The sequence below is a fragment of the Dermacentor silvarum genome, chromosome 7 (assembly GCF_013339745.2).
Source record: "Dermacentor silvarum isolate Dsil-2018 chromosome 7, BIME_Dsil_1.4, whole genome shotgun sequence".
Classification (NCBI taxonomy): Eukaryota; Metazoa; Arthropoda; class Arachnida; order Ixodida; family Ixodidae; genus Dermacentor; species Dermacentor silvarum.
In genome coordinates this window covers 27,400,054-27,412,126 of record NC_051160.1, presented here as the reverse complement: position 1 = coordinate 27,412,126, position 12,073 = coordinate 27,400,054, and the positions used below count along the sequence as shown (strand labels likewise).

General features: G+C 41.6%; 1 protein-coding gene across 4 annotated transcripts in view; it reads left to right on the top strand.

Annotated features, from left to right (window-relative positions):
• Window positions 1-7,466, top strand: part of LOC119457828 (cysteine-rich motor neuron 1 protein) — a 153,809-nt gene extending 146,343 nt beyond the window's left edge. For 3 of the 4 annotated variants that reach the window (XM_049670474.1, XM_049670472.1, XM_037719577.2), the window contains 3 exons: window positions 1,241-1,444; window positions 2,787-2,987; window positions 3,635-7,466. In XM_049670474.1, the coding sequence (XP_049526431.1) occupies window positions 1,241-1,444; window positions 2,787-2,987; window positions 3,635-3,819 (590 nt within the window). In that variant the 3' untranslated portion in view covers window positions 3,820-7,466. The remainder of the gene's footprint in view (window positions 1-1,240; window positions 1,445-2,786; window positions 2,988-3,634) is intronic. The other variant, XM_049670473.1, reaches the window with a different exon arrangement.
• The last annotated feature ends 4,607 nt before the right edge of the window (window positions 7,467-12,073 follow it).

Genomic DNA, 12,073 nt, shown 5'->3' with positions numbered 1-12,073 from the left:
TTCACGTGCAGATGGAGAACTTGAAGAACGGTTTCTGAACAAGAAAAACCCATGAAGCCAATATTTCAACAAATGGGCTTGTCTTAAACAGTTGAAACAAGTGCTTTCCTTGGCAGCATTTATATATAGCTGAGTGAGCACAAAAAGGGGGCGCAGGCACATGCTAGAGTTGGCAGTGCATCAATTATGTCGTATTCTGAATCATCACTTTTTAACATATGTATAATTCCCGGTGCATGCCAACCGGGCATAGTGAACGTGACGATAAACACTTTCAGACACATGTATTTCATGTTAGTCAGTGTAATGGCATGTCATTGTCTGTAAATGTTCACTCCAACAGTGATGTATTTTGGTCGTGTTTACATTACCTGAAAGCAAAGAAATAAAAAAAATGGTATCATCAAAAGCAGTTGACTAAGTATATAACCACAGGATGATGCACTAAGCTTAGGCAACGGTGCCTGTATTCTGCAACTATGTGTAAGTATGTGAAAGCAGCCAAGCCACTGTGAGTAATGTTCTCGCTGCTGACACCTACTGCTCTGCCCATTAAGTGCAATCCTTCATACTTGAGTCATCAATAAAAAATAATAAAGCCACATGAGATAAAATTCCTCAAAGAATTGTTTTCTGCCTTCACCATATTTAGAATGTGCCGTTCAGTAAACCTGTTAGTCATAAGAACCTGAGGACAGCAGATAGAAGTATTTCTATTTTGAACGAACTACAGTGGAATCTCGTTGATACGATTCTGCATAATATGTTTTTCGGAATAATATGTTTCTTTTTCTTTTTCCGATAATACAATTAGATTGGCTAATACAATTTTCGAATGATACGCTTTATATTCCGGTTTCTGTGAAATCGTATCAAACATTTATTTGTTGAATTAGCTATTTTGAGTAATTTGTTGAATCTGTTGATGGCCAGCAATTGTATGGGGGCCAACTTGAAAGCTCACCCCACAAATTGTGTTGTATACATGCAACCTCACTGTACATGAGAGTTCAGAGCTGGGCAAGTTGGTTTGTTCAATATGGCAAGAAGCATAGATGACAGCACAGTAGACAAGACAACAGCACAGAACAAGGGTCATGTTTCTGTCTCTTGTGCTGTTGCCTGCGCTGTTTAGCATATTCCCACAGCACCTCTTCAGTAGTCAACAAAGACTTGTGCATAGCAGCGGTCAGATATGATAATAACAATGCCTCTCGCTTCTTGTCTGCCACCCTTGAAGCAGCAGCTACGTCTTCCAAGGCCTCCCCGGTCTGCAGAACTGACGGGAAGGTGTACGCTGATGGGGCATCCTGGTCTCCCGACAACTGCAAGCGCTGCCACTGCACACTGGGCCAGGTGCAGTGCTCCGAGATGGGCTGCCCTCCGAACATGTGCCGATCGGCTAACCACACGTCGGGGAGCTGCTGCATACCTTGCTCATCTGGTAAGGCATCAAAAAATCTCCATTCGCTAAGAAAAGAGGAGCCAACAGAGTCACCAAGATCAAGCAAAGCACATGAATGTTGCAATGTTTCAAATCAACCAAGAGGCCTCAATTTCTTTTACATTTAAGGAGCGAATAACAGAAAATGAAAAGAAAAATAGAACTAGTGACGCAATATAGAATTGAGAAACAGCTAGAAGAAATGGTGCTGGACACTGAGGCAAAAAAACAAAAGAATACGAAACGAAAATGCTACCTCATAACCAAGTTTTAGTCTGACATTAACCTCCTTGCCTTTCTTTTCTTTCGTCTATTTGTATCTCTTTTTTAATCTTTCATATATATATATATATATATATATAATCACATAGCGTCACCTAATCTTCTGCCACCTTTGACTGAATTTCTCTTCCCTTGGCATCCATTAACAACTCCAATAGACAGCCTCCTCTATGCATTACATGACAGCTAACTCACGACAGCAGTAATCAGAGGCTGCTGGTAAAGAAACCATTGTCCTGCAGTGGACGTAGACTGGTGATAATGGTGTGATGATGATTAAGATGATGCATATTTGTGTTATGCATCACATCAGCCACTTTTCTCAAATAAAACAACAGAAATGTTGGAGTTATACTGAACTAAATACTAACGAACTATTCGCCTATAAATGAGTGACCATGCACCAATATACATATTATATACAAAGACAAGCCATCTTATTTAGCGGGGCTTTTTGGTGTTTTCAACTGCATCTTGAAATTCCACGGCAATGCCACCTCTCATGGCCATGTACAACTAGTATATTCATGATGGATAGGCTTAAGCGCTGCCTGTGCCACTATGCATTATTGGGAAGCTAGAGCGATGTGACAATGAAACACAAAGAAAAGAAGAATACAAAGGACTTATACGCTAAGAACTGCATAAGAATTGAGAGCAAAACCAAAGCTGCAACAGGTAATGTCCAAATCTCACAATGTACACAATTGTGTACATAGTGTCTGAAAAGGTTAAGGTGCATGATATTTCAAATGATGTATCCAAAATACAGATGCTGATGGACATCTTTCCGAATGCACATTATACATATAGAAGATCTTAAGATAGTATCAAATATACATGTGTTTTCGATACTGCCCAGCCCTGTGCTATTCCCATACTTGGATAGTCATCATGGATTAGTTCTGCCCGAATTTTTTTGAAGTATGAAAATCAGGGTGCGTGTTGCATCGAGGGCATTGCATTTGCAAATCTGGACATGAAAAATCAGATGTACGTTACAATCAAGTAATTACGGTACATTTGATGCATATTCACTAATGTGTCTGTTTTTTGGCAGATGGAGCGGTTCGAACGCCTGCGCAGTGGCAGTGCACAAGAGGTGGCCTGGTGCTCGCTGACGGAGAGCAGCGCGTCATCGACAATTGCAACCGCTGCGAGTGCAGTCATGGACACTTGCACTGCCAGGAGACCGTCTGCCACCAGGACCTGTGCCGGGCCCACAACCACAGCTCCGGCAACTGTTGCGTGCAGTGTGCTGGTGAGCCAAGCTTCATCGATATATACCGGGTGTTTCAGTGAAGACATTAAGCCTAGAATGTAGAATGATAGAGATAAAGGAACGATTAACTTGCAACACATCATTTGCAGTGATGTAGCTAGGATGTATGTGTGAATTTCGAATTCATGAACCAATAACTAAAAGTTATGTATTAACTTTGTGCTGTGTAACTGCACAATTGAAGATAGCCATACCGTGAAGCCTGCCCATCTTCTAGACAGTCCAGTGACCAGCGCCAGTATTGAGAAACGTCATATATGCACTCATTATCTGCAGTAAATTGCTTTGCTGTTCTAGTTAAGACTTATCAGCTCTATAAAGAATTATTCACTGGTAAATCCTAACTGGAGCAGCAAGATTGAAGAGTTTACAGCTCCTTGGTGCTGCAGTAGAAGTACATGAGTGTATATCAGTTCGAGGTTTGCACAAGTGCCCTTTATGAATTCACTATTTATTAAAAAGCAATGTACACTGTATCAATTTTATCAGCTTAGGAACCCAAGAAAGCCAAAATAACTTGGAGACCTCTGCTATTATTCAAATTATTTGTTGCATTCCTTGTTCTAAGCTGCATTCAAACGAGCATGTGCTCTTTTTTTCTTTTTCCTGCTTCTTTTTGGCCTTAGAACTGGACCATTACATCAAAAGCACCGGCAGCGATGTGGTTGGCTACGTGATCGCTATTGTGATCTTGATCACCATCATCTTCGTGCTCATGTGTGTGGCTTGCTTGTGGAGGAGAAGAAACACCAGGCCGTTCAACAAACCCAAGCCGCAACATTACCAGAAGACCGCAAATGGCTATGTCTGAGAAGCTGGCGTCAGCAGCTCCATGTTTTGACTCCGTGCCATTTCTTGGCACCTTCCCCCCACCCCTACTTCCCCCAGACACTCCTGGTCTTTTTCTTCAAGTGCGTGCACTTTGTGATATTGATTATTTATGCCAAAGCTGGCAAGAAGGACCAGAACTATAGCAGCGAACCGAAGGTTCCTGACCCCTGTGTGGCAAAAGCTGCGTCATGACCTTGTCAGGAGAACTGCTTTGTGACCTTGTCAAGGGAATTGAATCGTGGCCTTGTCAAGGGAATTGCGTCACGACCTTGTCAAGAAACCTACACCACAACCTTGACGAGAGAACTACGTCACGACCTTGTCAAGAGAACTGTGTCACAACCTTGTCAAGACAACTGCATCAGACCTTGTCAAGGGAGCTGCACGATGACCTTGTCAAGAGTGTCACGATCTTGTCAAGATAACTGTGTCACGACCTTGTAAAGGGAACTGCATCACGACTTTGTCAAGAAAACTGTGTCACGACCTCGTCAAGAGAACTGTGCTGCATCAGATCTCCTGTTTGTGCAAAGACTTTTTAATGCGATCTGTGGCACAGACTGCTTTGGCAGAGGAATGAGTGAGGCACCATGACATATCCAAGAACACGTGACGGACTATAACACTGTATGCTGTGGTGAAAGGAACAGTGAAAGATTTTGGTTTCGGACAGCAAGGCAGTTTAGTGGCTACGCGGAATCCATTTTACTGTATGTGCATGTGTGACTGTACTGCTGTATTGTGCCGCTCGAATTTCGAAACAGTTCTGTGCACCTTCTCGAAGTAATATAGAAACAGGAGTGCATAGCGTGCCCAACTTGCGTAGAGGATGTGTAGCCAAAAAGGCAATCCACGAAATGACTCTGTGCCATATTAGGCAGACAGGTGATGTTTGTCATGTGTGGATCACTAAGATGTATGATCTCGCGAACACTGCTTTGACGATTTTGTCCCAAAGGAGGTAAAATACCTGTGTCAAGCCTTGTTCTTCCAGTACTTTTCTGTCATTATAAACACATGCAGTTTTTGCAAGTCCTGTAAAAGCGTGCAAGATGGCAGAAAAAAAAAAAGATAATGGGACAGCATAATAGCGTCAGTGCTTTCCTTTGGGTCAACAGATTGCATGCAGCTCAAAGCAGTGGATATTACAATAGGAAACTTTTTGCAAGCTTGGTTTGCACGATTGAGCAGTGAAAAGTCTGAATACGTCTTTTGTTTCCTTGCTTCACAGTCACTGAAGACCATGAAGGCTTTCAGTGACAAAGTGAAGAATATAAAGACATTGTACATATATGAATTATTGTCAACAAAGTTACATCTGCAGCGCCAATGCAAAAACGTTTAGAGTTAAGTGAAAAAAAATGTGTTCGTGTTGGAGTCGTGTGCTTTTGTCAGTGTTATGCCTCACGGTGACTACAGTACACTCCCTTTAATGTTAACTCTGTTAAGCTGAATATGGGGACATCTGTTGAGTTCGGGGACATTTGCAAAGTTTGGAGACACTTGCATAGTTTCCTCCAGAAAGAAACTCAAAGGAAATTCATTAACACAAATCATTTGTCTCATGCCCGTTGTTTAAGGCAAGTTCCTGTGAGGATCCAAGGCTAGCTCTCGAAGCATTCAGCTGCCTTTGCTTTCTTCAGAAGGACCGTCTGCTGGGCTAGTTGGTCTAACATAGTTACTTCCAGATATAGCACAAATAAGAACACATACACAGGAAGAAGACACGACAGACGCAGATGAGCGATCAGACAGCACTCGCCCGCGTCTGTCGCGTCTTCTTCGTGTGTATGTGTTCTTATTTGCACTACATCTGAAAGTAACCTTTGCTTTCTATCAGTGCCCCCCCCCCCCATGTTTGTTTGTTTAATAACTGCACACGAGTGGGAAGGTAAGCTTTTCACTACATTGCTCTGCGCAAGGAATTCGGTGCAGTTGGAGAGAGAAGCAACATAATGAAAAATAAGACCAACAGCTCAATGCCTTGCTACCATCAGCATGAAATGACATGAGAACTTGGAATCTATATCCGTTTCTACAGTCGGGGGCCAACATGTGTTACAATGATGTCGTCAATGCTGTATCGTGGAGCAGTGGCACCGGTGCAAGTTGTGCCCAGTGATTGCACATTGCATTCTGAACTAATTTGTACGAGAGCTGTTCTGATTTATTTTTCATGTCTGTACAAAAAGAGTACATTTTGCTCCGTAAACAAACCAATGCAGTTTTATTCTTGGGAGCATGACAATGTTGCAGTAAATTGAGTACACACCCTCCCTGTTTAACTTAAGAGCAGGGCTCATATTGACAAAGCTTAGTTTACATAAGATCATTTACTCATTAATTGGTCGCATGCCTGCCACCAGCAACGATCAGTATGATTGCAAGACAAGACCGCAGTGACTGATAGAGATGATGACTAGATAAGAGAAGTAATGGGAATATTTATCCCAAGTTTTGCAAAAAAGGAAGAAGTGAATAGTTAGCAGCTGCTGTAGGCACAGTGCAAGACTTTGTAAATATTTTATTGCAGAGTTCCTAATAAGCTACATTTTTAAGGCTCTCTGCAATAATGCTTATGTATTTCCTGGTTTATGAAATATAGCATGCGTTCAATTGCAGTAGCATGACCCGAGGTATCGGGCCTCTCTCAAAAACTGAACCTTCGGAATGTCAAGCCAAAATTCACTTAAACCCCACCATGTTCATCTTAATTAGGGAGTGTACTGTACAGTTACTCCATATGCTGGGAAACCCTTCCTTGTGTGCAACAGTTTGTTTTTAAAATGTTTTCTAGTGATACAGAACAGAGGTAAGTTAAACCTCAATATAACAAAGTTGTACAAGTTTGAACTTTACTTCATAGCATCGAAATTTTATCACACTGAAATACCCTAAATCTGTGTCTATACATTTAAAAAACTTATTTTTCTGACAAATTCATAAGCAGCCTCATATAATTCAACCATGCGTGGCCGCCGGCGCCCTCGATACTTTCATTTAATGCCTAAATGTTCCTGAAATTGCAGACAAACACTTTTCGTTAATTGAGGCTAAAAATATACGGTGCAAATTTTCTGTCATCAAGTTATAAAAAGTAAGATGATTTATTACACTGGAGTTTGTTACATCGAGGTTTAACCAAGTTTATCACTTTTGGTGTCACACTTGCTGCAGACAGTGGATAGTACCTTGTAAAGTTTTTAGCATAGTGTGTGATGTCATAGTTGCCGACTCTGGTCTGCTGTTCTTGATGGTGCTGTGCATGTTGTTCGAGCTTCTAGCGAAAGCCGTAACACAATGGCAGTGCTATACATTTTCTTTTTATGAAGCAGGCGGTGAAGAAGAGCATCGAACAGTACTGTCTGTTCTAAAACATTATTTTATGAAACGAGTAGAAGACAGAACCTTCTTGGTGTTTCCATTCCTCCAGAATGCTGTGGACTTTTTTTTTTTTCTTTTAGCAGAAGCACAACATGTATATTTATGACTTTTTTTTCAGTTGTGTGATTTATTGACTGTGCACCCGTGTGTGTGACAGACGAAAAGACGTGGAGCGAGAGCTTTTCTTCCTCCTCCTCGGCTCGGTGTTGGCCACAAATAAAATCTGAACATTTTACTGTACAACTGTGGGGAACGGCGGTGATTCTTGACTGCTTCCCAACAGCAAGTTGTACCTCGTTCTAACAAAGACACATCTGACACGAAAATACCTTTGTCATATCCGATATTCGTTATAAGCATGCATTCATTACAAACTGATATCGACACGAAATATTTTATATACCCTTCATTATATCCAATAATTCATTATATCTGTGTTCGTTGTACCAAGATTTAGTGCTGCTCTAGATAGCAAAGATGGGGCAACCACCCAAAGTGGAGGTATGTATGTTCAGTTTCAATTGGTGTAATCAACTGTTGCATCAAAAAAAGAAAAAAAAAAGAAAGGTTTGCCCACCACTGTCATTCTTTACTGCTTACCATACAAAAATAAGTTGTACCTCATTGCAATGAAGTCGCAATGTTGTTCGAATGCTGCATCTTACACGAAAATACTTTCATGATATGTGGTATTCATTATAAGCATGCATTCATAGCATGCTGATATTGACAAGAAATATTTTAGATATCCTTCATTGTATCTGATAATCTTTTATATCCACGTTCACTATACCGAGGTGTAAGTTTACTCCAGCCCACAGATTGCAAAGGTGGGGCAACCACCTGAAGTGGAGGTTCGTATGTTCAATTTCAACTGGTGTCATCGAACGTTGCATCAAAAACAAAAGTTTGCCCCTCACTGCCACTGGAATTGAAACCCGGGTCCCTGTGGTAATGTGCAATTGGGAGCTGGATGCACCAATCCCTGCACAATTGTGCGTAGCTTTGGAAAAGCTTAGTAATTTATACAAGGTTCTGCGCATCACACAGACTCTCAGTGTGTTAGCGCATTTGTGCATGCATTTCAGAGGCCACAAGAGGCAATACTGCAAAAGAACAGAAGTACGTTCGACTCACCCTGGACTCCGTGAAATAGGTTCATTGTGGTTCAGTGACAGTATCGCGTTCGTGCCAAGCTGGCCCAGCGCCTCCTGCACTAGCCCTGCACCACCTCTACCACAAGTGTAGGAAAGGCTGTGGTCTTGTTCAGCACAAAGCCTGCTCTGTGAAATGAGTGGTGATGTGCAGAGGACATCATGTCGCACTGACAAAACGAAACAGCGAGGTGCAGCACCTTTTGAACTATAGTTCAGGACGTTCAGGCGAATCGAACGGACATAAGGATGGCGTTGTCTGCATCGCAAGGAAGTTGTTCCTGAGAAGATGGTGGTGTCCACTGTTTACTTGTTTACTGATGTCGCAGTAAACAAGCTCACAGCTGGAAGAATCGCTGCAGACAGCTGATTTTTGCACCAACAAAGCTACTGTACTTTTGCCTGACGTAACCCCGTCAGGCAGAAATTAATTATGTCAGTTGAAAACTTGGTTTCAGCACAAAATCTTGCATCTTCAGAATCATACTTGACCCTTCCTTTTGTACCAATGCCCCTCCTGCATGGGCCCCTACAAGGCCTGCCGTATTCTCTAAATGAAAAAACGAGAAGCATACAGCTATAAAACAGATTAGGAAATTCTGCAGTTAGTTTTGTCGAGGTTACTGAATGTGGACTTCATGTGCGAACTCGCTTCAGGAATGTCAAATATAAAAGCATCAACTACATGTCTAGCATCCTCGGAAAGCACCTATCCAGCCACTTTAAAAATGTGCAAATGGCTTTTCAAGTATGATGGACATGAAATAGTTGACTTTTCTCATATTTGACGTTCCTGTAGAGATTCCTCGCGTGGAGTCGACATTCTGCAAACTTGATAAAACTCATTAAAACGTTGAAAATTCTCAATTCGTTCTGCAGCTGTACATTTTTCGTGATTCTAGATGTACACAAGAATGTGTTAAAAACTAAATTTTTGGTGGACGGAAATTATTGGTGCCTGAATAGGATATCTACAGTGCCAGGAATGGATACGAAACATTAAATAGGCAGGATGAACGCTGCTATTTTATATCACACATACAAACTCACAGTGCTGCAGATGTGCCGCGTAACTGAATCTACACACTAGCTGGGTATTTGCACAGTGTTTCTTCTCAATATTTAGAAGCAGATCCAGGCCGCCTGGCCAAAGCCATGATGGGCAGGATACAAATCCACCAGCAAGAGGTTTGCAGCATGTCCTTCCGTTGCTGCTTCCTTATCCAGGTCATATTTGTCCCCTAGCTCTTCATCAAGGTCGTAGATCTGATGTTGGCTCAAGACCATGTCCAATGCATCCTGCATGCTCGCTCAGTTACCCGGTGTGTCCGATTATCCCACCATCTACTTGACAGCTGTACAGTCACACTTTGTTATAACAAAGCCACATCTGATGCGAAAGTACTTTTGTTATATCCAATATTCACTATAATTGCACATATCAATGGTGAAAAAAGAAATCGTTATCAAGACTGCCCAAAGAAACGGAAGCATGATGCCTCCTATGGGCGAGCAAGGGGTCTCGTGTCGATTTTTATGGCTGGCCAGTCGCTTGTTCTGGCTGTACATGACATGTGGATGAAGCTACAAACACATGCTTTGCTCCACTGTTGACGTGCAACTGTGCAATTGAGTGTGATTAGACAGGATTGGCACGTTGGCTTGCTGGCTGCTGGCCAGCCAACGCGTCCTGAACGGGTCATTTTAAGAATTGCTTTTGCCGAGTATGTATTTGACATTTTACTGCTACTGGAATGCATATGCTGAGCAACGAGTGAACGAGTATTAATTTCATTCTAACCAATATTATCTCGGGTCTTGTCTTTTCGGTAACATTATATATCAATAGAATAATCATTAAAGTTAAACTTGGTAAACAAATTATAAACTTTCTTCGTCCTTTATTATATCTGTGCTCGACAGTATTAATTGCCATAGAGTGCAGTTCGCTACTTCAGGTATGGATGCACTCCGTGGTGTGGCTTTCTGATCTGTGGGAACAGCAGACTCTCGCTGCATCTTGAGAACAATAACATATGAAAATTTGTGTCAGTGGGATGTATATAAAGATTGCTTCATTGCCGCAAGCACTTGATCATCCTTCTGCAGTTTTAGGCATGGGTGCAGTTTCAGTTCACAAAACCCATGGACCCATCCCCTTTTACCTCTCCCAACCCAGAGAACAGTTTAGAGTGTGGTACATATCCTGTCATTCAGATAAGTACATTTTTTACCACCGTATAATCACCCATTATCTCTCAAGCTTGAGCTGTACTGGACCTAACAGTTCTTGTTAATAGTGCATAAAACAACTTTTACTGGTCCAGGTCACAAAGTGAATTGGGTGAGTTAAGGCTATACATGAGATGAGAAGCATAAATAAGGAACACTGTTTTTGCTACCCTTCGCACTCTTTGTCTAAGATAACAGCTCCTTTGGCTTGGCTTTACTAGAAACAAGCAATGCAAACCCATTTCTGGCTGTTCAGTGAACAGGAATCGTGCATAGATCGTTGTCAATATGGTTTCAATTCACACGAAAATGTAAGTCGGTGAAAGCAGTGACAGAGTTGTGTGATATGCGCCTGCAGTGAATGCCGCCACTGAAATTACAACCTGATGGATTCCAAGAAGTAAGCCAACTTTCAGCATCATGAAATGGCAAGCACAATATGAATCAAAGGTTCATTGAGACTGATTACATTAAAAATCATGGAGTAATGGTGTGAATGAAATACCACAGCAGATATTCTGTGCTTTTAGCTTCAATAAATCAAGTCTAGTTGCACACGCTAGGCAACCATTTAACAGTAATCTGTACATGAGTCTGTATCTGATACATATACGTGGAATACATTTTCGGTAGGCACAGTCGAGCACCTCTACAATGAACGCCTATACAACGAAATAACCTGTATAATAAAGAATAATTCTGTCCCAGTTTTAGTGTGAGCTGTGCGCGATGTTTACAACTAAGTGGGCTGTGTAACGAATTATTTCGGAGGTCCCAAGCACTTCGTTATGAAGGCGTTCGACTGTACATTGTTTATAACTAAGGTACAAATTTTAAATCATATATTTTGCCCGGCCCCGATTCATTAACACACTCCAAAATTATCAAACTCAGCTCTACTTTGTCCTGCTGACGAGGAAAATTAGCGCAAAAGAAAAGACAACTCACATGGGAAGAAACGAAAAACCAATTAAATACTCTACTTTGCTCACCTGTCAGATATGCTGGTGCAGATGTTCATAATGCAACACAATGTTGCAATTCTTTTAACAGAACTCGAGCTGCAAAATGCGCATACTGCATGAAATTGAATAAAAACGGTGAATACGTCGTTCACTAAATACGCATCTATACTATTCTGCAGCGACACACACCAACATTCTGAGTTATTCTTTTTTTTTTTTAATAATGCATGAAGACGTTTTTGAAGGCTATAGCTCTCGGAAACATTGGTTGATGACAGAAGCATATATATCGCTATCTCATTTCGTGCGAACAAATGATATCGCTCACTACATGTCTCACACGCACACACGCAAGCACGCACACGCGCGCGCGCAGTAGGCGAACGCTTGAAGTGCCAAATAACTACTCTTCAAGAGCGGGACCCCCGGTAGAGCTACAGAATACCTACAACGTAGAGCCATGGCGGAAACGGTATCATTCGCAGATCATAGAAAACAA